Below are 26427 nucleotides of genomic sequence, written 5' to 3'. Positions count from 1 at the left end.
CTCCTTCAAAATTGCTCTCAAAGCCAAAGGGCACCTACGGAATGCTGCAATTCGAAACTGGCCCCCGTAAAATCCGAATCCCCCACCCACCACTTTTTCCCCTCACTGCATGTTTTTTCCCTTTTTACCTCCTATGGTGATTTCCTGTGTATTTGTACGCCTCTAAATGTTATGATGAATTGAACATGGTGGACCTTAAGTGTAATGCTTTATGGTGTTGTCCACAGTTAAGTTTTGTATTGAATTGTCTGGGTGCAATTGCAAAGACTGGGATTTATATAAATACACTGATGGCAGACCCCTACCATTTATTTGGGCACACACACACACACACACACACACATCTTTATTGCTGGGGATGCTTCACATCAAGTGTGAGTACTGGAACACATTTGCAACAACTTGAGTTGATTTCTCCTTTAAATTATTTAATGTTGGAGTAAAATCAATTATGTACACTACACACACACACACACACACGTTGACCATATCTTGACACAACAGATCGCCAGCAAATTGAGTTTAAAAACATGAATTATCCAAGGCCTCATACTCAATTCAGTTTAAAAGTTAATAACTAAGACAAGTCAGGTTTCTTAGCATATTTCATACTAACTACACAAACATGCATAAACTATAGAAATAAACTAATGCAAATTATTTTAAAGCTGGTCATTTAATTGTAAACTCAACCTTTTTCTAGATAAAAGGAAAGTGGGGGTGTACTAAATGTTTTACCGTTTTTTAAACTAGTGTCAGGCACACACAGATCCAGTGGAAGTTTGTGTGTGTCATACTGCACTGCCTCACCATGTTTTTGTTTAAACTCTGGGAAGTTGGAAGAGTTTATAGTAGACTAGTCCCAAACGACCTGAGCCTTGGGTTCATGATAAAAAAAAAGATCTGAATCTGATACTTGAAATAAGTATTGTGGCCCAAGTGTGGGTCCCACAGCCTATAGGTACTTCTGATATTGACATTAAAGTTATAACACACTCTTTATGCATTTTCCATATTACATTTTGGCTATAAAAGGAACACAAAATAACCAAACCAGAACAGACTGGTCTTTTGCCTAATTCACAGAGCAACCAATATCTAAACACCCATAAAGAAATGGAAAGCGATGACACGTCACAAATAAATTCCACCCATGACACAGGTAGCAAAACTGAATTTATTTGAGTAAATCAGGCTGGAAGTGAGTAAGCTCACTCCTACTGAACTAAAGAGAGAAAGAGACATCACAAGGACAATTTCAAGAAAGTATGGCTTTGGTTACATAAAAATCTACTTAAATGATTGAAACAATGATTTGAACAGACAAGAGTTACATGATTTCTTAAATAGCACAAGAAACGTTTTAAGGCTCTGGAATTCCCTGAACAAGACGAAGGCACAATATTTATTGCATTACATGATTAACAATGTAATAAGCCTTCAGCCCTAACACCAGCAGTCATACAGTAGATACAACTCAGATGCTGAGGGAAATGAGTCACCTTTAGTCCTTGTATTTAAACTCAGAGGCTACAAGGCTTTTATTTAAACAGCCTACAGTTTTCAGCCAAGTATTAAAGTAAAAATCTGAAGACACAATCCTGGACAAGCAATTGGATATCAGTATCTTGCTGGTTTTGCCAGTGTTAAAAAAAACCATTGCATTGATACAGTGGCACAGATAGCCCGTTACTTGGAAAATAGAAGATGACAACTTTAAAAAATGTATGATTGCATAGTACTATTAGGATATCACATACAATAGATGATGATTTTGCTGTGTGCATTGTCTTGATGTCTTCCTGTTTTTTAAGTAGTGAAAATTCATCAGCTTCTCAATACAGTAATCACACAGATTGAATACCAAAGTATGATACAGACAGACACCTTGACAGAGGACTGCTCCCCTTCTAAATGAGTGGTTATTCAACAGATGTAGATGTGAGGCATGGACGTGAACTGACCAGCACGTTTTGCGTACAATGTTGGGACAATGTAGTTACATGAAATATTTACATAAAAAGGGTTCAGGATGTTGTCGGTCATCTTTGAAACAGAGCTAGTGTTTTTTATCGTTAGGTTTTTAATGATCTTTTACAGATGTATGCATCCAAGAAGTCTCACTATAGAATATGCACCGTTTATGAGCAGTGGATCACTGCTACACTGTTGTTCCATACCCAGAAGGAATTCAAAGATGTGAGGAATGCTCTGGCAGCGAAATCATTCGCAATATGAGATATTTGTTTAACATTTCGGAGAGATAACTCTGTGCTGAAGGTACTAATAGGTAGACAACTGCTGGAGTTCTAGTGAATCACCGATGCACGCAAGGGGACTTCTAAGATGGCTACGTCAATCATTGAGGTTAGGCTTCTGACCATAAATAATATCACTATATTTGGTGATGGTTACAAAAAAAAACACTCCAGTGGAATACTTTTCTCTCAGAGATCATAGTCTGACTGACTGTGTTAAGTTGGCAAATTCCTGCCATCTGTTCTGCTTATTAATAGAAGCAACTTTATTTTCCTTCTGACGTGTCAGCCTTAATGTTTAAGTACTCAATCCTTATTTGGAAGGTGTCAAGGCAGCAATTGGGACTAAGTCTGTAAATGTCTGAAGACGCTACCATGAACTTCAGTACAAAAATAAATCTGAATGCTGACTCAGCTCGCTTCCAGTCAATGCTACAATGACATCATGAGTTTATCCATCTGCTTTGTTCTCATTTACAAACACTGTCTGGGGAAAAAGGTTATCACAAGCCCTTCCCTTTCACCGGTTGGAGAAAGACTATGTCATATGATTTAAAAAAAAAAAACACACACACACACACACACAACAGGTCAACTGCTCCCTGCTAAAATATTTCCAAAAGACACTCAACCAGTGAGCAACAACCTCAAACACGCATAGTATTCCATGTGTTCCTACAGTGTTCCGAAAGCTTTTACCCCGTCTATAAAGTAAAGATATAATACATTTTTAAAAACACACAATTCCGAGAATCACAGAAATGTTAAGACAGGCCCAGGCCTGTAAAAATGTCCAGTACATGCCAAGGGATTAGGAGAATGATGTTATCTCCTGCATATCTCTGCTGACAAGGGAAGGGGGGAGAAACCTCGGAATTCTAATTTCTGAAATAATCTTCCTGTTCTTACTTGAATTGAAGGTTTACTCGCTCCTCTGCATTATGTGCCACAAGGCACGAAGTGGATACGTAGGTAACTCTCTCCTCTGCGGGTTTCATTTCCCCTAAGACCCACATAACATTATTTGAAGTTACAAGGTATTAACCTGACAGCAGCAGTATACTGCCTCAACTACATCCACATACTTACACCATACACGCTTCCAACAGTCACAATAATCCTCCTGATTCACACTACCTCTTTCTCCAAGCCCTGCTCCATGTGAACTTCCTAACTGAACAGCTTCACGAAGCAGCCCTGGCAGTAGGGCTTGTCGTTCTGCTCCTTGAAGGTACCTTTGTTGAGCTGCTTGAGGCAGAAGGCACAGACAAAGTGCTCCGGGTGGAATTTCTTGGCCATGGCGGTGATGCAACGGCCAGTGATTGGTTTCTGACAGCCCGAGCAGAGGGAACCACGGCGCTCGTGGTAGTGCACTTCACAGTAGGGCTGGCCGTCATGTTCGAAAAAGCTTCCATTCACAAACGGGGTGAAGCACTCCTGTAGATGCAAAAGACAGTACAGAGAGAGAGAGAGATGAGTAGACATTAATTCTTTATTAAAGCAAATTGTCATGTATTTCTTTAAGGCTGGATGGGAACTACTCTAGGATGCAGTTATGTCTACATTTACAGAGTCTGAAGCCTGATTCATACATAGTTGTACACCAGTGCAGCGTCCCGAAAATAGCAGATCTACAAGCTCACAATGCATTGTTGTGAGCTTGTAGATCTACTATTTTCAGGATGCGACACTTGCACTAAATTAGGCATCACAAGGTTTTGAGGATTCAGTGGCAGGAGAATACTGTAAAAACAAAATGCACGTACCCTGCAGACAAAACACTCTGGGTGCCAGAGGCAGTTCAGCGCAGATATGTAGTTCTCCAGAATGGCTCGAGCACAGCCACCACATTTAGGTGCAAACATGTCAAAGTAATCCTTCCTGCAATACGCCTTCCCGTCCTTCTCATGGAAACCTTCAAGAGACAAGATAGCACACTTGATGATAACTGATTGAAAGATAATTTAATATTAATAATAATTGCTAATAAACATATTACACACTTTTTTTGTTCCTTCTTTGTCTTTTTTATTTTTTATTCACATTGTCGTTTTTAATTTCTCCCTAATTTATACATTGACAATTCTCCCCTATGTGGACTGTGGTCCATGTTGCTACCAACCCCTTGCCATGGGTAGAGAGTAGACAACAACCTCTTCTGGTTGCCCTCCTATGATAAAAATGGAGTCATAGTCACCACAGTGTGAGCTTCTGCAGTCTGCACACAGAGGCTCAGGCTCAGTTCTCCTCCCTGCTGAACAGGCACCCTGACCAAACAGTAGGTGTCACTAGTGCAGCACCCTGACCAAACAGCAGGTGTCACTAGTGCAGCACCCTGACCAAACAGTAGGTGTCACTAGTGCAGCGGCCAATTGTGTTTTTGGGACAGAGCTGCCTGGCCCCTGTACTGTTGCCCCCCTAAGTTGTCAGGCACCCATTTTGGACTGAGGCCGATTTAAAAAACGCCTTCTAAATCCTGTGATATTAGTATGGTCATGTCAGGCTAGCAAACCTAGATGAGTTTTTACCTCTATGTCACCGGGACAAACATAATAAAACCATAAAAAGGGACAACCCTGGTATACAATCTATTATAATAATTCAAAATGAGATAACACACACCCTCAGGGCCAAAGAAGGATCCACACTGAGCACAGAAAAAGTGTTCCGGATGCCATGTCCGATCCAATGCCGTCACAACTTTCTGTACAGGAGATAAAAGGAAAAGGTAGCATCAACTGGGTGCAAGGCAAGCAATAAATGATTGTATTGTACAAAAGAAAGCACATGAAAGCATCACTAACATCCAGTATAGGCCCGTTGCAGTAGTAGCATCGTGGGGAGAACAGGTTATGGTAGTCTCTCTCACAGTAGGGCTGTCCATCACGCTCAAAGAAGTTCCTGGAGCCTATCTCTTCTTGACAGTGTGTGCACACAAAATGCTCAGGATGCCAGGTGCGTCCCATGGCAGTCACCACCTACAGGAAGAGGGTATTATACACATTTAATCTATCAGGCAAATTCTCTGCATGAGATTTTATATTTGAAACAAAAGGTGGCCTAAGAACACATTCTACTTCTTTATCATACAAACTGCATGAGAGAAGGATGCTTCAAACGCCAGTACAGCAACTTCCATTGAAATGAATAGCTGGGGATGGGGAAGTCCACCCTCTAGTTTATATATAACGCTATGGTATGACCACAGCCTTCTCCAGATGCATAATCACACACACACACACACACACACACACACACACACACACACACACACACACACACACACACACACACACACACACACACACACACACACACACACACACACACACACACACACACACACACACACACACACACACACACACACACACACACACACACACACACACACACACACACACACACACACACACACACACAGGGTTTAAACCCTCACCAGGCGCACCTCTTCCACTACAGTGAACGGCAGAGTGACTGATGTTAGTTTGCCTCAAACTTTACTCCTTTACCTGCTTTTTTACTAACACTAACATTACAAAGATGTCCAGAACATTGAGATGAACCTGTGTAGTTTATGGCTGCTCCAACAGTAGTGGCAACATAAAAAAAAAAAAAAAACGGAATGTCTAATATCCACCGCGGTGGCTGAGACCAGAGCCATTGAGTAATGGTTGAGACGAAGCAGTGAAAGATATATAACGCCAGTCTTACCCAATACCAAATATTTCTGTTTTATTAACACAAGGCTGCTGTACTTTATACCTCATACTTTAAATGCTTAGTATGAGGTATAAAATACAGCAGCCTTGTGTTCATAAAACAGAAAGATTGGGTATTGGGTAAGACTGAAATTATGTATCTTTCAGGACCTTTCACTGCTTTGTCTCAACCATTACTCAATGGCTCTGGTCTCAGCAGGATATTTTGACATTCCGTATTTATTTATTCTTTATGTTGCCACTACTGTTGGAGCAGCCATAAACTACACAGGTTCATCTCGATGTTCTGGACATCTTTGTAATGTTAGTGTTAGTAAAAAAGCAGGTAAAAGAGTAAAGTTTGAGGCAAACTAACATCAGTCACTCTGCCGTTCACTGTAGTAGAAGAGATGCGCCTGGTGAGGGTTTAAACCCCGCAGCTACGTCGAGTCCGCCTACAGGAAATACGTAGGCTGCGACCATGAAACCGCTACGGAATCGGTCTATAGCGCACGTAGGCTACGCTCTCGAAAAACATAGCGGGTTTATCCCCCAAAAAGCATGTTTTTGCAATAAACGTTGGGCTTGGCATCGATTAAACCATGTGAATGAAATTTGGGGTGGATTGGACATTCCGTTCGTGATTTGTGTCATTTTGTATGAAACAGGCCCCTCCCACTAACTTTGGACGCCGATTACAGCCGAACGATCCGGACTATGAAAATGCTGCTGATTTTTGTGAGATTTGCACAAAAGCTGTAGGTGGAAGAGCAAGAAGTGTGTTTTGAAGAAAAGTCAAAATGGCGGAAAATCTATCCTGACGCAAATGGCCGTGGCCTATGTATATGGGGAGATGCTGCATGACCCAAGGAATCCAGGGAAAGTGAAATTGCTACGAAAGTGTTTCTGACACACTCATTCAGACAGACAGACATTGAGTTAATTATAGTATGATGATATGATATGATATGATATGATATGATATGATATGATATGATATGATGATAACCATTAGGCCACTAGTGTCTCCATATTTTTGCCTGTTTGAAAACAACGGCGTAATAAATGGGTCTTATCCCTCACCTGCCCCACAATTGGCTTACAGCAAGCACCACACACTCCTTTGGCTACAGTCTGTACACCCAGTTTGTTGAGGTCAGACTGCAAGCTGCCTAACATGTTATCCAGCTTGTTGACCTGTGTTGGGCCACCTCCAGGAACTCCACCTTTCCCCTGGGCCATAATCTGTAAAATGTTGAAAGGTAAAGAGATGAAGGTGCATTATCTTCCAACAAACAGGTATTTGGAAACTATAACTATAAAATTATTATAAAATCACTATACAGTAGACATTTAAGACTATCCAACTCTGATGTTAACAGAGAAAGAAGACAACAGTTCAGAAAAATAAGTATAAAGACAAAAGGTCCATGCCTGCATTGGCGGGAAGATGGGATCATATTCTGTTTGACAACCAACTGACACCAGGACTTTGGGGGGAACTGGTGGTGGCGTGGGCTCCGCAGGTGGGGGTGGATGACTTGGAGCTTTAAGGATAGGGGGAGGGGGCTCTGGTTTATGGACAGGTGGAGGTGGTGGTTGCACTGGGGCTGGTGGAGGAGGTACTCTTACACAGTATTGCGGGGGGGCATGAATGGGCTCCGGCATACGAGGGGGGGGGAGGGGGTGGAGGGGGAGAGGGAGGCGGTAGAGGAGGGGGAGGAGGTGGGGGTATTGGTATGTGAACAGGGGAATGCTTCATAAACGATGGCCTCCTGGGTTCTTCTACTATGGGGGGCCGGCGAGGAGGGGGTGGAGAGGGAGGGGGAAGGACTTTCCTCTGAGGAACCGGTGACTCGGGGGGAATTATGATCTGAAGAAAAATGAAGCAAGAGAAAGAAGTAGAGGAAAAAGAAAAGGAAAATGTATAGCAAGCACTGTAGGCAAGTTAACGGAGAATGATTATTTTAGCTGAAATAAATAGCTATGTTATTTGGGATGATTCTGTTCTTGTATGCACTTTCAATCCAACCTTGTGCACTTCGAACCTCTCGGGACGGAGGCGCTGCGGTGTGGACATGACGATGACCCCTTCGGTGAGCCAGTCGTCGGGCTGCTTGCGCAGACGCTCCGCACGTCCGATCCCCAGCTTGCCCTGCAGCTCCTCTATGAGGCGGTCCTGGGAACTGCTCTTGTTCACGATGATGGGGCCCACTTTCCTGCGTGGGTGACCCTCGCGCAACATGGGGTGCACGTTGGGAGTCTCCTTAGTGCGCCTGATCACCGACTTTAGCTAAAGGGAGGGTAAGCACTCAATCATAGGAACCTTCTTATCTGTGAGCCAATCCAAGCACAAGCAGCAGCTGAGTTCTGACTGAGGGCAGGGGTCCAAGCAAGTGAACTGTCATTCCCTTTCATTCACAGCCAGATGTCGTGAAAGGCTATGGCATGTCCTGTGGAAAGTCAGTTGGGCTCAGCGTCACACTCCATGCACGTCTCACATGCTCAGGTCAGATGCCGTCAAACTCCATCAACCCAACCGCACCAGTCAACCACATCCACAACACAGACAAGGATCACTCTCAAGATGCTTTACAGGCATCATACAAGCGTAGTGCAACAGGAGATAGCAAGTTGTAGGGTGGTGGGGGTGGAATAGTGGGGTTTGGAATCACATTTCAACAACAAGCCATGCAGATTGCTTATAGAACCAATCAACAAGCCATTTGTTACTGCAGTAATAGGCTAAAGGAATACTGCCAATCAAACATGGCTATTTCCAAACTGAGGTGCATGAAAGCACTAGCAAATCAGAACCCACTCTTGATAATTAGCCAGATTTAGCGTGCAAAGGCAAAATGCTGTCAAAACAGCGTTCCATTTTAAGCAGGCCAAGGGAAGAGGAGGATGCATACATGTCCGGATGCCGACACTCTGTCCATTGTGGCAGGCTGCAGAAGGGGAAGGTCTAGGGCAACATCGGGGGTCCCAGGGCATGTAGACGGGGTCATGGACTCGTCCATCCAGCTGGCTTCAGTCAACGGGGTCATGCTGCCGTCTGTGTAAGGTCTCTCGGTGTAAGGTGTCATGGTGCCATCCATGTCATTGAAGGACATGGTCAGCTCCTCATCGGCCCAGTCGAGCAGGTCCCCGTGGCCGTCCATGCCCCCGTCCACAGAGCCTTCGGCGGTGGTGGTGCTCGAGGTGAAAGTGTCAGGTTGCATGCCACATCTGTCCATAGGCAGGATAAGCTCCTCGTGAACTTCCTGTGCCTCTCTACTCAGACACAGGCCATCCATTTTCGGCTGAGGTGCTGTCGTGTGATTCTGTGCAAAACTCATAGCGAGAAGCTTGTCTAGCTCCTCATCTAGAGACCGTTGCATCATAGGCGAATGGTGACTGATCAGGGGGGTAGCACTCTGGTGTGTCTGGGATATCCCTGGTAGCTCCATGCTGGGTATTTTGGGGACAGGGAGAGCTGGCGGAGAGGACACCCTCACCGAAGAGACTGGAGATGGTGAGGATGTTTTAGAGGTAGTGAGAGTGGGAGAGGAAGGCACAGAGAGAGCAGCAGGGAGAGGTGAAGGAGTCTTGGGGGCAGATGAAGCAGGGGCGAGGTTTCTGAAAGGAGGTGGAGTGGAGAAATGATAGGCAGTAGAAGAGGATGAAAGTGTCTGGGGACTAGGAGACTTGAAGGATTTGTGGTCCAGGACAGTGTTAACTGAGGTCAGTGAGGGGGTGGTGGTGTAGGGTGGACTTGGGCTATTTCTAGGCACGGTAGAGTTATTGCTGGCAGCGTGAGTGAGGACCAGCAGAGACTTGAGATCGGACGACAGCATGTTTGCATTAACATCTATGATCAAATCCAAGTCCTGGTCACTGGCTGCTGAGAGGGAGGAGATGGGGCTTTGGGAAGGGAGGGGCATGGATGCACCATTGTCCCCTCCATCCTCATCTATGTGCAGCTCCAGACTAGCAGGACTAGAGAAGAGAGAGGAGTCCCTGGCAGATGGCTGGGACAAGCGAAGGAAAGGTGAGGCCACAGGAGGTAGAGAAGGAGAGACTGGAGGATGAGGAGAGCTGGAAGACATTCTCTCCTGATCTAGCATAGCCACAGTACTGGGCTAGAGGACAGCAGAAAAAGATGACAGTAAGAGAGACCAGCCAAAACAGAATATGACAGAATTTTGAAAAGGAGATGGAGACAGAATTAGAGAATAAGAGTAGAGACATGATATTCAGGTTTAATACCTTGAAGTCGGACAGGGAGGCCATGAGCTCATCAAGCTCTCGTGTGGCACAGGACGCTGAAATCCTTGCTTGTTGCTGAGAAGGTGTGTCCAACTCACTGTTGAGAGCGCAGGGGCTGGGGCTGTCAAATAGGATTTACAATATACTGCATTATATATCACAATTAAACCATAGGTTCCATAAGCATAAAACCTATGAGTTGATACTTCTGTCGGTTCCCAACATAAAAACAGTGGCATAGTGTTCATCAGCTTGGAACAAATGGTCATATTTCTACTAATCATAAATGCTTAGTCTATGAAAGCTCAGCTGCTGGTGGTGGGGTTGAATGAACCTTACTTGGGTGAAGGTACTGAGCCTTCCAGTTCATCCAGTAGACTTTCCACTGTGGGTCGGCCCTCGTCCATTCGTGTTCCATTCCTCTTGGGCTTCTCCTGAGGGGGAGGGCTCACCATGATTTCAGGGCCACTACCATTCTCGTAGTGGGTGATGCTGCAAGATGGTAAGGGTGGGGCCGTTTCCTCTATGGGACAATAAAGGCACTCTAATAAAAATGTCAATAGCTAATTAATGTAATGAAGAGAGACAATAGGCATGTGATGACATATGGCATCTTTATATAGGAGTTGGACTATTGTCTGGTCATCTATGTACACACTAGAATGAATACAGGCTGTTATGTGAACAACACATTTCCCTTTGAGAATGGATGAATGAAACAAACTACGTACAGTACATGTCTGCCTGTCTATCAATCCATCTATCCCTCCATTTACCAAATTACCAGGCATCCATCCGTAAGATTTAGACACTAATGGAGTGTATACGTTTGAGTCAAACACTACAGTAATGAAACATAACATGGCCCACTTTATAAATGGACTAAAGCACTAAAGATTCATGGCAGATTATTATTGTCAATTCATTTCGTTTTAAGATTTTGTTTGTATTTGTGCTGCCAGAGGGATGTGGGGGGGGGGAAATATATGTCAATTGTTGAAAATACTTCTGTAATATAAAGAAAATGAATAAACATATGTTTAAAAAAAAAAAAAAAAAAGATTCATGGCAGGACAATTGGCTATCATGTGTTTACCTGTGGTGGCGTAGGAGGGCGAGTTCTGTTGCACGGCGTTGAGTTCTAGCAACAGCCGGTCCAGCTCTGACAGGTTACTGCCGAGGGCAGAGGTCATGGCCAACGCAGACGAGTCCGACGACTTCTGTTTATTTGGAAAACTGAAATAGAGCGAGGAGATGGGGGAGGGAATTGGAAAAGAGGGTGTGAGGGGAGAGAGAGAGAGACAGAGGACTGTCAATACTAGCCATTATAGGAAAAACAAACAATGACAGATGGTGAACAGTTCTGTATACTATAAATATACACAGCAAATAACAACCAAGTATGATTTATTAAACGTATTATTCACAAGATGACGGCGCAGTCTCTAGTAAAAGTGGTTGCTGCTGAAGACGAGTATACCGATATTTCAGCCAAACCCATAATCAATATTTTACAGGTGATAAAAGTGTTACATTCCCACAGATTCCTGGCAGCTTACCTATATACGTGGTCCTCTTCGATGTGAGACGATGGAGGGCTACTGCTATCCCTGGACCACGAGCTCTTCTGGCCTGAACCTAAGGACTGCAGAAGACAGATGTTCATGTTCATCAAGTTTGCCATCATATCATATTAATATAATAATTAAATGGCTTTCTCTTGTTTCAATCCTCTGAACTCAGCCCAGGCTGCAGTAAGTCTGCCTGAAAAAGGTGAGTATACACTTAACATTCTTCAATACCTTACACTTAGGGCGCTTTCATACCCAAAGTTCGCTTAGAAGGTCAGATTGTTGCATTTAGATTTTGGTCCGTTTAGTGTTCACACAGGACTTTGTAAAGCAAATATGTAAACAAATGACACGTGGACATGTTAAGCGAATCAAATGGTGAAGAATTAAATAAAATGTCATTTTACGAGGGAAAAAGAACATGAGGGGAAATCACACCTTCAGTCACACAGAGAAGAGAACAGCAACATGGAACGACAGCAATTAATTCTTAATTCCAAATAAGAGCAACAGATGAACAGAGGAGCAGGTGTTTGAACAATAATGTGCTTATTGATGTAATTCACCGGAGACGTAGCCTACAAGGTATCACCGATAAAAAGGACATTGTGTGCACCTTAACCCGATTAGAATCTGATGTGTTATTTCTGCGCATCAAATCGGCGGGCAATTACATGTCATATTATGGTTTAAACTTGAAGCCGTGCTGGTCAGTTAGTATTGAGCTTCAAGTCAGAACAGATCCGCTGCAGCTAATTGAGTTGACCCAGTTTGTCTGTTGCTATAGTGATGTAATCAATTAATCATTTGGGACCACCTGTGTAGCTTATTTAACATTTTAAATGGCTTGCATGTAGGCCACTCTTGACATTTGTTGTCTCTCTTATATATTCCTGAATCTCAACTCTCTTAAGATGTCACCATTGGCTCTTATAAAGTCTGAATGCGTTCACACCAGTAACGAACCGCACCGTGGTTCGTTTGGAAGCGAACCGAGTTCAGCATTTTTTGGCGGACCATGGTTCGTTTCTTTGATCCGCACCAGAGTTCTAAGTTTTAAACGAACCAAACAGTCCCGGTGTGAAAGCGCCCTTACAGGGTTGCATGTCTTCTATGTACCTTTTATATGCAATTTGCAACAATAAAGTATTGACTTTGCTTTGGCTCCACAGGGACCCAGTGTGAGCCACTTACTTGCAGTGACGAGTGGTGGGAGTCTGGGGTGTCGATCAGAGAACCATTCAGAGCCTCAGCTGACGGAGGGGGAGGGACTGGGGGCGGAACAGACACATCCTGGTAGGAGTTTCCTCCTGTAGGAATGGAGTAGGGCGTCTCGTCAGGGAGGAAAACCGGACGCTTTGAGATGTGAGAAGTCGTTGATTCCAGGTCGGCTAGTAACGCATCTAGGGGAAAAAAGATGTGTGATTATTGGTTACAAACGTACATATAATCCAAAATTACCAACAAATTGGACAGGAAATTAGAAACATGGAAGAGCAGGACAACTAAAAGTTGCATGTCCCGTAAAAATCACACCCGTGTGAACTGAGTGGTGCAACCTCTCTCTCTCTCTCTCTGGCAACAGGGTATTCCCACCATCTCTCTCCCCATTTCCTGTCAGTCTACTTTCAACCTATCAATAAAGGCAAAATCAAGCTAAAAAAGAAAACTTAAAACTAGAAATGATCACAGTGATATTTGTCAGGTGAAGTTATTGCGTGTATGTTTGTGCGTCACAACCTCGCGGCCGTTGTTTGCGTGCACTGTCTCCGTTGTGTCCCCCCCCCCCCCCCATATTAGTATGATTTTAGTATGTATGTTTGTGTGTCACAACCTCACTCTGTTGTGTTCTCCCCCCTGCGCCGTGTTGGGGTGAGCTCATAGTCCCTCCCCCGTCACCCTGTGAGTGTGAGCATGCTTCTCTGCTGCGTTGCTCTCTTTCTGCAGCCTGTCAGCGGAGGCAGACTGTCGCGCGTGGTGCGCACGTTTTCGGCTGCGCACAGTTTTTAAGACGTCAGTCGGGCGCGGAGGTGGAGCTTCTTTTCCATCCACCAGCTGTCTAAAAACCCCACGAAGAAGGGCTTCAGGTTCTTCTGACGCGTCCACGCGCGACAGTGTGCCTGTGTGGTTGCCAGGGATATTTGCCTCTCCCCTTCCCATTGGTCAGAGGGCAGCTTTGCCGTTGCTTGGTGTCCCATTGGCCAGAGAGCCAATCGGATCAGTATGACTAGGTCTCGAATTGGTCGCTTACATTTCATGAGTGTTCATAAGTCACACAAAAAATTTAAAAAGATATAATATAAAACCATCAGTATCTGTCAGATTCCCTACGTTGCATGTCATCATTTTATAGTTTGCTTAAATTTAACAACTGAACAGATAAGTCACACAGAAATGCCTTCACTGAATTTTTGCAACAGGTTTTTAATGGCGACCAGCAAACACATTTAGTCTGCTGGACCTATAAATACTTTGCCAGGGTTATTGGGTACTCTGTAGTGACTACGGAACAGGGGTCAGTGTGTGTAAAACTGACAATGGCCGTGTGTGAGTCAGCCTCTCATTCCAAGCCGTCACTCTTCCTGACACCAAAAATGGCCTGCCCCTTCACCACTTCCACACAGCAACAGTTCTACACCAGTAGCCAAGGTTAGCCTCTGTCATCATCACAGTATGGCGTTGTTGTATGGCGGGGAATGGCCCAGCATGGCATACTAAAGCCTAGATGTCATCATAGCCAAAGCCATTAGGTCTCTGGTATATATCTCTCTGAAATCCCCCCCGACTTTCCTTTGACAGCAATCGTGCTCTATAAATACAAGCACTGCTGTCAGTAAGTGGTTACCTGTCTATCGGAGCCCCATCTGTCATTCTAGCTGTCACACAACTCAGAAAAGTATTCTTTGTTTTGCCTATGGTCCCTGTGTTTGAACATAACGGGTCAGACCGACAAGTACAAAGAGGCAGAGAGAGCATGTCTGACCTCCGTCCAGGAATGGGGGGGGGGGGGGGGGGGGTACAGTGTTACCCAGCTGAGTGGCCACTGGAACGTCAGAACAAAATAGGCTCTTACATCACACAATCCATCCGTCCGTCCATCCACAGCCAGTCAAGAATAGACTGGATAGATTGGCTGCATACTGTTATAGTGTAGCAGAAGCAGAAGAACTGTCACAGGCTTTTTCAGGGAACTACTTCACTTTACTTCTAAACCCTGGAGGAGGGTGCTTAATTAACACCAGCCACCTGCCAAGAGCTGCTATAATTTGGTTTGGCTGGTAAGGTTAGCTACTCTGTTTCTCAGTTGCTTTGCTGGGCAACCTGCCGGTGCCTTTTGAAGCCTAAAAAGATATTTGTCTGGTGAGACACTACAAATGGCTCTTAAAAGTTGGAATCCACCAGCAACCATTAATTAGTAGGATCAGCCTGGCAAGTGTGAAAACTGTGAATAGATGCTTTAAATAAATGACCATAATACAGATGGACAGTGCTTCTTATAAACACTGTAGCCATAGCGAGAACTGTCATTGTAAACAACAGTAGAACTTTTAGTATGACATAATAGCTTTCACAATTATCTGGCTGACTGAACTGCTCTCTACTCCTTCCAATTATCAACTGTTACTTTGTTCAAACAATGCTACAAGTTACAGTACATCACTTGTAATAGAAAATCAGATTAACAAAGTCAAAGATAAACATGCAATTGTGATTACAGCCAACATATTTGTAGTCAACACTTCCTTGAGAACTAGGACCTTTAAAAGTTGTCTTGGTGGCATAGACTAGACTACGCTTCACCATCTTATTCCTTACTGAGAATGATAGGCGATGCTTAAATAAACCCTTCAATTATCTTAAAAACCTAAAGACACACACAAAGACAGGTCAACATTTATTTTAGAGCACGACAGCTTACTTCTACGTCTGTGCCTGTGTGAAGGCCTAACAGTAACTACAACTGCTTTAACATACAGTGTACACAAGTTGTCGTTTTAACACTTGCTACTAAACCAGCCATCGAACATGTTCAGCACTCAAAACAATCACTACAGTGACTACACATCATCTTACTCACATTATTCCAGCTGTTGTAGCAGTCACTAGTAACCCTGTAGATGTGAGTGAGAGTAAAGCAGACAGTAGGATGAACAAGGTCTAGTCTGAGGGACATGGAGGGATAACATGCTGCCAGTTTGCTGGGAGGTGTGGTTACAGAGCAAGACATGATTTACAGCATAACAACCTTTTTAAATACCATAATTTCTCATACTCATTTTAAGAATAATAGTAATACCTCAGTCAATATAGTGTCATAGATTATTTGAGGGTACTTTAACTCAATAGAATTCACCCTCAGTCCCTTGACTCCCTTGACATTCATAATCTAATAATGCTAATTGTTAATGACTCGTGGATGGCTGATAAATTGGCAATACTGACAAAATGTTTAATGTACAAGTGATTGAAGATCAAGAAAGTACAACTCAAACAGACAAGGTTGCATGTGTTCTGTCTTAGATCTTTACAGACCAAAATGTTGCTTAGTGCCACATGTTCCACAGTTCATGTTCTATGTAAAGCAGTGGTTCTCAAACCAATTAGCCTGCGACCAAAAGCTCAAATGTGACACGTTGTGAGCTTGTAGATCGGCTATTTTCACTACTTCTTAAACATTTGATTTCTAATTTATGGATTTATTTTTTCATCTTCATGAAATTACTGAAGAAAAGAAAATCATTGATTTATTTTGTTTTATTTTTTAATATGAAGTAATTGAAATAATAACTAAAACAAAATGTGTCCGCAGCCAACAAACCGTTTCCCGACCCACTGTTTGGGAACCAGTGATCTAAAAGATATTCTTTCACACCACAGGGAGACCCAGTCCAGCAGCTAAATGTTTAAGCCAATGCGAGTTCGGCATAAACCGCATGGGAGCAGAAGCCTATTTTAAGCTGTAAGCTCAGCAAGTAGCCCAAGTCTGCGCAAATGTGCTGAAATATCACTACCGGCTCAAAATAATCTGCACCTGGTGTCGGCATGCTAAACAAGGCCTTACTAAAGTTGACTTGTTCGCTCATAAAACAAAGCCCCAGGAAAGAAAAACACCATAATTTGCTGTGGGATTTGAATCATATCATAATACTGAACTATTGAACTTTTTAAATGTAATTGGCCTTAAGAATTAGTCATCACAATGCAATCAAATAAATTATGATGTATTCCTGGAAAGCAGTTCTTGGCCTCACTACCAACAGTGCCAGCCATATCGCTTGAGGCCTTCCAGAAGTCTCATAGACAGAGCCAGATTTCTCAGAATGAGATCTCTCCACTCCATTACACCCCCTGCTTATACTACATCTGTGACTCATGTCACAGGATAAGATGACTGAAGGGGATTTCCATCAATATCAGATTAAGTATTTCAATCAAACCTGTAATTGGTAATGCAATAAGGCTATATTCACTCCTTCATATTGAAATTAAGGCATGCTGAAACAATGACAACAGTGTCACACAAGCTAAAATCAGTATCTGGCCTAATTTTGGTTGGGTTGCCTACCCAGGCTCTGCAAAATTAGCCATTTGGAATGGGATCACACATCACACATCTTGATCTCCCTTGCGTATATTGCGCTTCGTAATTCGCATATTGGGAGGCATTCAATCTTGGACGCTGAATAGAAGTATATTTCATACACTCACATTTCGACTTTGACAGGAGAAATGGGTCTTGTGCGTCATGACATAGTACGTGCCCGGTTCCCCGGGTATAAAGCCACGTACACGTGCATGAGCGTCATTCGTTTTCTCTTCTGCCGTGACAGAAGTCAAGCTTTATCACTGTGATAAAAATAATCCGACAGATCCGTCTTGATCACATGACTATAGAGCGTGTTTTGTTTTTCTGTCTGAAAATGTAGAATATCACTTTCATAGTCGATGATGCAACTCAACTTTTTCCTGCCCAGTTTGTTTGCCTGAGGAGGGCAGTGCTGCATCTCTTATGAGTGGACAAGGGGCCGTGGTCGAGACAAGTTTGGTCCATGGGGAATGAAAAGCATTAGAATGCAAACATGCCCTGTAGGCCAAGAATGAGACTAATCTACAACAGTCAGTCCAGCTCTGAACATCCGGGACCCAGATTCCGCGATATATTGAGGAATATTGACTGTCCTGTCAAATGGGATGTGACTGAGCCTATACTAGTGTATACGCTCATGCAAAATTCATCAGGACTTCAGCCACTCCCATTTACAGCTAAACAGTTTGTTGTTATCTGATTCAGTGGTAGGCCCACGCTTTGAGTGAAAGCAGTAGCATACTTAACATTTGTGTTATTCAATAAACAACAATGAAAGTTGTGAGTGAATACTGTACACATTCTTTGGGCAGTGGGTACATGTACATTCTTGTTGGCGTAGCCCCCACCCAGCCACCACTAGTCCCCCCCACCTCCGCCTCTGGGCTATGCTGTAGTCCTGCAGGCTTTATCTGATGGGCGGGAAGGTAACATGGTGAATTCCTGACATTCCTCTGTCTAACTCAGAAAGAAAGCAAACCAAGCCAGGGACAACACAGAAGGTGGGTGGTGTAACCCGTCCTATAACGCCAATCAGCAGTAACATAACATTCTAACTCCTACTATACCAAATATGGATAAAGACCGTAGATAGCTTATCACCCATTAGAAAAGATATATTGTCTGTTGAAATTAAGTCTAAACATTACTCAACCAGTGGAGCTATGTAGCAAAAAAGAAAAAAGGGAATGATTGCCTTTGTAGGGCAGCATATGGCTGAGCTGCACAGAGTGCAATTCATCATTAACAATCAAACCAGACATGAACCTGGCAAACCAACAAAGAACATTAAATAAAATTTTACTCAAGCACAACATACTCCACAAACTCCACAGGCTTCTAGGTAGAGGGGCAGGGAGGAATGTGCTTCAACACAAACCGCCAGCTGTCAGTTCAGAAAATGAAAATAATGTGCGGACAATTACAGGACCGATTCCACAAACTACAACGTGCTTTGAATTCCAGGATAAGGGAGATGTCAATGTTTTTATTGCCTTGTTTCCCACAGAGAAGGCAAGGTGGCGCAGCCGCAGTGTAGTCAGTCTAGGCAGACATATACGAGCACAGGGACAGCTAATCTTTTCTATTAACATGTGGTGACTAGAGATGGTCCACAGCTCACCTGTTTATAGCCAGAGAGCATAGTGCAGAGCTGGCCACAGACCCACGCCGAAACCCTACCCCATCTAGCCTGGCATGATATTTATATCAAACAAGAGAGACAGGGGCCAGCAGCAGGGGGGGGGGGGGGTGAAGGGGTGGAGAGAGAGATGCCAGTGAAACCAACAGAGTGTGTGTGTGTGTGTGTGTGTGTGTGTGTGTGTGTGTGTGTGTGTGTGTGTGTGTGTGTGTGTGTGTGTGTGTGTGTGTGTGTGTGTGTGTGTGTGTGTGTGTGTGTCAATGAGATTGTTGTAAGCCATATGCCATCTATACTGCTGCAAAAAAGACAGACCTGCACTGCACATGCAGATTGAGACTTAATGGGTTGGTAGCATAGTATCAAGAGAGACTGGCGTATCTAAGGGGCAATGACTTCAAAATAAACATACCTATAAATACCCTTCAGAACAGCGCCATATCCGAAAGACGACACTCCCCTGGAGAGAACTCTGGACCAAAATAAAAGCACTTCCCCACAGACCAGTCATCAGATGACAGGGGAAAGTCTAAAGATTCAGACACACAGTCACTGAGGACACACTCATGCATATCATATGTGTTAACTTTGTTAAGAGGTCATGTCAGTGTCTATTGTGACACAAGTGAGTGTAATTGGATGGGGTGTGTTCTGTGGTGTGGTGCAAACAAAGTTTAAAACTTGAAAACCGTCCAGAATTTTCATAACATCCACCAATCATGGAAAGGGTTAGGATTTAAACCTATTCAATTTAATGTGTTGTCTTCCAGCCACAGTGACAGGTAAAAGGCAATTATATGGACAGTAATAATCAGATAGCTGGTAAAACATTAAGTAGCTGAAAAATTCCAGAGATCACTCAACAACTGAGGCTAAACAGAGTTATGTTTCCTGCCCTGTAGAGAGCTAACTGGCATCAACACTGAGCTCTTTGAACAAGCCCTGGGGAGTCCCAGCTTGAGTAATATGGGAAGAATCCAGCACAGACTCAGAAATTCTTGTTCCCTTACTCTGACCCGTCAGGGAAAATAACAGCACTATTCTCTGTGCAACAAGGCCAGAGATCAAGGAAGGAGAGGACACATCATGGAAAGAGGAAGAGACTGAAGAGACACTGCTGCCAGTGTGACACTGGTTTTAGGAGAGAAAACACCATCCTAACACCCCCCCCCCCCCCCCCAGCCCTCCAAACCTGATTCAGCCCATTGTTTTCTCCTCTGTTTCCTCAGGATATGGGGCAGGGTCTGTTGCCTAAGCGATGAGGTCAGCCATGCAGCTCCCTTCCCCAGACCCCAGAACCGGATGGGTGTGGACTGTGGAGCCCAGGAACAAGGCTGATTTACAGCCAGGACCTCCCTTCAGCCTAACAGGCAAGCCCAATCTGACAGCGCTGGGTTAAGGGGCTAACCCTGTTACTCTTGAGGGGTGATGATAGCTAGTCTGGTGGTAACACTAACTCTGCACTGCCCGACATACTGAAACACAGAAGTCACTAAAGACCTTCTAAGATCTTTTGGTATGCTGTGCAAATACTGTAAACATTTGAGACCACCCCACTTCTACAGTATACCTCAGCCAATTCCAGGACCTCATCCTGCCTGGGGAATAGAACTGCAAGGTAATCAACTAATGCAATCAAATCTCTGAGTGTGTGAAACATCTGGCAACCAACAGTGCTTTCCCTTTCAGTTCTTTCAATGAGCAGCCCACAACCCACATACTGTACACATCGTCCAGAGAGGACGATACAACGATACAATGTGACCATTTTCTCTCTATAGCAAATTCAATAGTAAATGATTCAGTAATCATAAATGTTAATGTTCTGGTGGTAACTGATTATTAAAAAATCTGTGTGAAGTGAGGGGCGCTCTTGTCATCGTACATCATCCAATAGAAAATTAATATACTTAATGAATTAATTTGTCAACTTATGTTATTATCTTTTAATCATTATGATACAATGTTTAAAAAAACTTTTCACCATGATCATGTAAGATGACAACTGAATTTATGTGATATAGAATTAACAGTTGCACTGTGTTTAGAAAAGCCGATTGGCTCGTCCATATATGGCGTAAATTCTCCATTCATTGTCAATGGCAAATGTGACACAAGTTAAGGACAAAAAGCTGTATATAGGAGGGGCTACCACCCCTCAAACACTTGTGTGAAGTGACGGTGCCTTTTGGAACATAAAAAGTCAATAGACTTGGCTGCCACATGACTTCACAGGGAGGCAAGAATAACTTGGCTGGCAGATGACGTCTCACACAAAAGCCAGACGTTGGATCCAGGAAGAAAAATATGGTTTGGAATGGTAACTTACTAACTAAGTACATGTATACCCTGTTGGTATGTTTTTCTCCCTTGTCAACTCCATGTCAAAGCCCTATGCATGTCTATCATCCATCTTCTTCCGCATAACTCTGCAGACATGGACCAGACTCTGCACTGCCCACTGGGGTCAATCAGCCACCAGTGAGTCAGTCGAAACCTCACAGGATGCTGAGGAATTTACACTGAGCGGAGAGCAGCGGCTTCGCACCCCAACGAACATCAAACAAGCTGCCAGCACAGGCCTGACACTATGTCACACATCATGTGGTTATATGAACCACATCTGGGGGAGAAATACACAGAAACAGCCCCCCGGGCCAAGCGCCACATCACAAACAATGCTGAAGCCAGCAGTGGTAGAAAAGGTACTACATTTTTGTACGTAAGTAAAAGCCCAGAATTCAAAATGTACTTGAGTAAAAGTAAAAAGGTATTCGCATCTAAATGTACTTAAAGCACAAAAGAAAGTGTACCGGTATGTTTTGTAATAATAATCAAAATCTACAAATTACAAACTAGTAACTAAAGTTTGCAAATAAATGTAGTGGAGTTACTCCACAACATTTGGATCTGAGATGTATAGTAATGGAGTAGAAGTAAAAGTATTGGAAACTGGAAATACTCAAGTAAAGTACAAATACTTCAAATTTGTACTCAAGTACAGTACTTAGTAAATGTACTTTACATCATTGGTTCCCAACCTTTTTATACTGAAGTACCACCTCAGAAAATAGCACCACCATAATTGATGGTTAAAATACAGGAGCGTGTACTGCCCTTTCTGTTCCAAGCCAATAATGCTGCTGCTCTGACAAAACTCTGTCTAATCACTAATCAGCACAACTGATGATATTTCTAATGTGATTAATCCGTTCTCAAATCTTCTAGTATTAACGGCTAGGTGTGCCGTCATGCTCATTTCAGCACAGCTGGATAGCCCATTTCAACCAATTGCTTGGTCAGAAGTAGTAATATTTCATTCCACTTTCGTCTTTTTTCTCCTTTTAAAGGCGACTCTATCATTGTGTGTACCACCAGAGGGGGGCTCAAGCACCACCAGTGGTACTTGTACCAGTGGTTGGGAACCTCTGCTTTACACCACTGGAAGCCAGGCCTGCTGGATGCCACCTGGTCCCAACTGTGAGAGACTGATCAGACAGAACCGCAAAGGAAAAAAATGACTCCCAGAATGCACCGTCTAATCTACTAGTTTATATAGTGCCCTTTGGGAAGTGCTCTTTCTGAGGATCAATATACACAGAGCCGAAGAGGAGAGGCTACTATCAGTCATGGGAGGCTGGTCTGATCAGGTTTCTAAACAGCATTGAGTAGACGCCGCGATCAGGGTAGGGCCAATGAACGGGGGCTGTTATAGGAGCTTACTTTAAGAAAGCAGACCTGGGCTAACTGTACTAAAATAATGCTTTTCATGGCTCTTCTTTTAGGGTACGTGTGTGGGCCAGATGAGTAGAGTTTGACTATAGGTTCTTTCTTACACCAAGTGCAATAACTTTTTTGGGCTTGTCATTTGTTACTCCATGCAGACTTCTGAATGTATTACTCCATGCAGACTTCTGAATGTTAAGACCCTGCCCAGTGCCCACTGTATGTACACAAGGCTGGAATTGTGATTCTGACACCTGGATCTTCTCACTTTTTTTTTACATCTATGATCTATCTAGTAGCTACAGGTGCACAAGTAGTGTGCTATCTCCATTCATTAATTGCCATCTGGTTTCGTTTGTAGTCCCTCTGGGACAGGGGTGTAAAGTAACCAAGTTAATTTACTCAAGTACTGTACTTTACTGGAGTATTTCCAAGTTTCTGTACTTTTACTTCTACTCCACTACATCTCGGCAAATATTATACTTTTACTTCACTACAATATTTGGAATCTTTTATTTTTTAGATTATGATCGTTATTACAAAACACACATTTCACTTCAGCCCTATATTCATATACAAGTAAATGTAGAATTCCGGAGTAATCCTGACTTTCACAGAGTAAAACGGAGTAACAGTTTCTACATTGTATTTGATACTTTTTTTGTTTTTTTCCTAAACTCCTCAGTCATCTTCAAAACTGTCCATGGTATTCTAACTATTTTTATTTTACTGGCAGGTTGCGGAAATCAAACAATATAAATCCTGAGCGTATTGAGTTTCTGACCAATGACCAATCAATCACACAAGATGTTCGCATTGGTGCATCTGCGCCGCGGTGATGTTTTGATAATTCAAAAAGTGCCGAATGAACATTGGCAAGCGTGTTTTTTAATGCCTTTTGTTTGTTTGCTCCACAGTCCCAATTACATCATTTTGTTCTTATTAGCATGTTGAGCTTAGTTTCCGCTGAGCCAATGCAGTAAAACAACACCCAACACTCTTGCACTCAAGACAAGGTACAACAGAAGCTCAGTTTGCAACTCCTATCTGAGTCAGATGTGAGGGTAACCCAACAGTCATCTCTACAGGGGCACGGCTGCATGGAGCCATGCGTTGTAGTAGGAGGTAAGTCATGACCTCGGTTAGTATTTGGCCTTGGACCCTGACAAACAGTGATGTTAGACATTCCATAGCAGCCTTGCACCCTCGCTCAGCCTACTGTTCCCCCTGCTTAAGACTCCACTAACAATCAGCCCTTTCACTGGCCCACGGCAGCTTTAGCATCTAATGTGCCCTGGAGGCTGGAGGTATTCTCAGCACGGGGCCATGCTCAAAATGTGGCTCCTCGTCTCTCCACTTAGACAATTGAGAAACTAATTTCACTGCCTTTCTATTCTCAGACTTCTGTAATACCAGTATTCCTGTGGATAGAGAAGCAAATGAATTTATTTAATGAATTTGTTCACAAGCAGCCTTGGGTTATACAGGAGTAGCAGACAGATTAGGCCACCTGATGAAAATGGTAATAAAAGTAGGAATTCAGAGTTCAGTGCCAAAAGGCCAAAGGTTAGTGGATTGAAGACTCACTGGTCAACGGTGCTCAAAAAATAGACTGAGGGCTAAACGGATACAGCGAACAACAGAACAGAGCTCCTGCTGATGCTATAGCAATATTGCCATAGGATATCAAGATGATACCTTTGATTTCTTAATTTAATGGGATGTTACATTTTACCACTGGAAAACATGGTTCAGTTATTCACCCCAAACAAAATAGTCTCAGAGCTATTGAATGTTTGTTGGTTGCCAAGTGTTTGTAACAATTCAATTTGTCTATTATGACTAGGATACGGTATTTCAACCGACTTCAATTTCATCATGTCAAGAAAATAATCACTCCTTGAGGTATTTTTGGTGAAAATGGTGGGCCCTATTGTAAACAGGTGTAATGCTTTATGGTGTCGTCCACTCACAGTTAACAGTTTTTGTATTGAGTTGTACTTGAAATGTACTGTAGTTCTGTTAATAAATCAATCAATCAAAAGCCATTCACATGTGATAGCAAAAAGGGGTTCATATCCCGTCCTCCATGTGGTCAACCAATCAAAGACATATTTGACACGTATCATATGGAATGGAAAAATCTGCCTTTTGTGTGAAGAGTCACAGCTGCAGGACTGTATCGAAGTATTCTTACTAGAACATGGCTTGAAGCATGGCTTGAAACATGGCTTGAAGCCGGTCACACAACACACAACAGGTAACCAAGAAAGAACTACAGGCTTATTTCACATCAAGGCCAGCCAGGTAAACGTTATGGTATTTCCTCAAACCTCTGCTTATTTGGACACACAACTAATTTCTTGAAATTAGTTATGTCATATCTTACACTAGTTGCCTGCACTGTCAAAAAAAAGGTCCCTGGTGTTAATTTATCCATTTGTAACTCTAAAGAGTAAATGTGACATTTGTAGATTTTGTACACTCGGTTAAAGGATTTTTACAGTGTTTATTTTGTCAAGCTTCCCTAATCAACATCCCCCTCAGAGTACCATTTAATTTGAGGCTAAGCCAAGGTTAGCAAAAGTTAGAACCAATGGCATTGGCTGCGTGGGCTCAGAGTCTCAGACTGCATCTGGCTGAACATATGACAGGACATAGGAGAATGGAAACTAAAGCCAGGGTTAGGCCCACACTGTGCTCTAATCAGGGGTTCTTTTATTTTTCAGCTAAAGTTAACGTAGCTTGTAGATAAACTGAAAATACACCTTTTTAGATCTGGTATTTTCTAAAAATGTTGACAAATGAGGACACTTAGACGTATGCTTATCTGAGGAATGGGGTCCCTGCCCCTGGCACAAATCTTTCACATGCGAACCCACGGCCCCGGCTAAATACATTATCAATACGGGGCCCTTGACATGGAAATGTCTGAGAAGCACTCTGCTCTAATAGTTATAGGCCCGTGAATCTCGCACTTCAAAGTTGGAATGAATTTTCGATTGAGGGCAAAAAAGTTGGGAAAGGAAAACTTGAGGACAAAATGTCAGCATAATGTCTTCAGTCTAGAACAGGTACGGTCTGGAGTGGACTCTGGAGCTGCCTGGTACGACACGACGCGTGTCTGATAAAATCGAAAACCACATTCTAGAATCTAGACAGAAATTCAGAATCAGTTGTCACCTTTAAAGGTGGTAGTAAAGTAAAGGCGAGTAACGTTACATAGTGAAAAAAACATTTTTTTAAATAGAAGGAAAAAAAAGATGGAAGTAACATTAAATTTATCTGACAATTATACGCAGCCAGCCACGGTAGTCTGTAATAAGAATCTGCACAAGAAGAAAAGTTTATGGCTATCCATTCCAGAGAAAAGTAACTGAATGAAATCAAATGATTGTTTTATCCATTAGCCTCGTAGCAAGCCCAGTTACTTCTCCACCTAGCCAGCTTTCCGCTACTACAGTGGAACTGTGGAATAACACGTAAAAGGATTTCGGAGCCAACTTACCTAAATCGTCCATGTTTCGCCTTTTTGAAGTTGTGCAAATATGTTATCTATTTGGCCGGTTTCAATGTCCGGGATTTATCTAAACTAAACTTCAGAAACTGCTACTGCTGTCCTCCTGCAAGTTGCTCAGGAGTAGTCCAGTCAGTGAGTCCTCCTACTCGCGACCGTGCTGTGGTGCATCATAGACTG

General features: G+C 43.1%; 1 protein-coding gene across 6 annotated transcripts; it reads right to left on the bottom strand.

Moving 5' to 3' along the window:
• Nucleotides 1–1163: 1163 nt before the first annotated feature.
• Nucleotides 1164–26397, bottom strand: pxnb (paxillin b). Of its 6 annotated transcripts, none has more exons than XM_080766861.1 (11): nt 26239–26397; nt 12976–13184; nt 11770–11855; nt 11307–11446; nt 10550–10754; nt 10211–10331; nt 7043–7204; nt 5063–5236; nt 4881–4962; nt 4025–4173; nt 1164–3695 (listed from the first exon to the last, which is right to left on the bottom strand). In XM_080766861.1, the coding sequence occupies exons 1-11, from the start codon at nt 26249–26251 to the stop codon at nt 3429–3431; spliced, it is 1608 nt and encodes a 535-aa protein (XP_080622987.1). In that variant the 5' UTR covers nt 26252–26397; the 3' UTR covers nt 1164–3428. The 6 variants fall into 6 exon arrangements, with proteins under 6 accessions (XP_080622987.1, XP_080622988.1, XP_080622983.1 ...); XM_080766862.1 differs by having other exon boundaries at nt 10550–10733; XM_080766857.1 differs by lacking the exons at nt 1164–3695; nt 4025–4173; nt 4881–4962; nt 5063–5236; nt 7043–7204 and adding exons at nt 7400–7832; nt 7992–8252; nt 8875–10083.
• Nucleotides 26398–26427: the final 30 nt, after the last annotated feature.

The sequence above is a fragment of the Protomyctophum bolini genome, assembly GCF_963924005.1.
Source record: "Protomyctophum bolini genome assembly, chromosome: 6".
Classification (NCBI taxonomy): Eukaryota; Metazoa; Chordata; class Actinopteri; order Myctophiformes; family Myctophidae; genus Protomyctophum; species Protomyctophum bolini.
The sequence above is the reverse complement of the archived record's forward strand: the minus strand, read 5'-3'. Positions and strand labels throughout refer to the sequence as shown.

Bases quoted from the DNA above. Each gene is read 5' to 3' on its own strand.
- pxnb (XM_080766857.1), bottom strand. The intron at 10,084-10,210 runs GTATTAAACCTG...GCTGTCCTCTAG, and splicing joins CCTCCCTGTCCGACTTCAAG to CCCAGTACTGTGGCTATGCT. The intron at 7,833-7,991 runs GTTGGATTGAAA...ATTTTTCTTCAG, and splicing joins AGAGGTTCGAAGTGCACAAG to ATCATAATTCCCCCCGAGTC.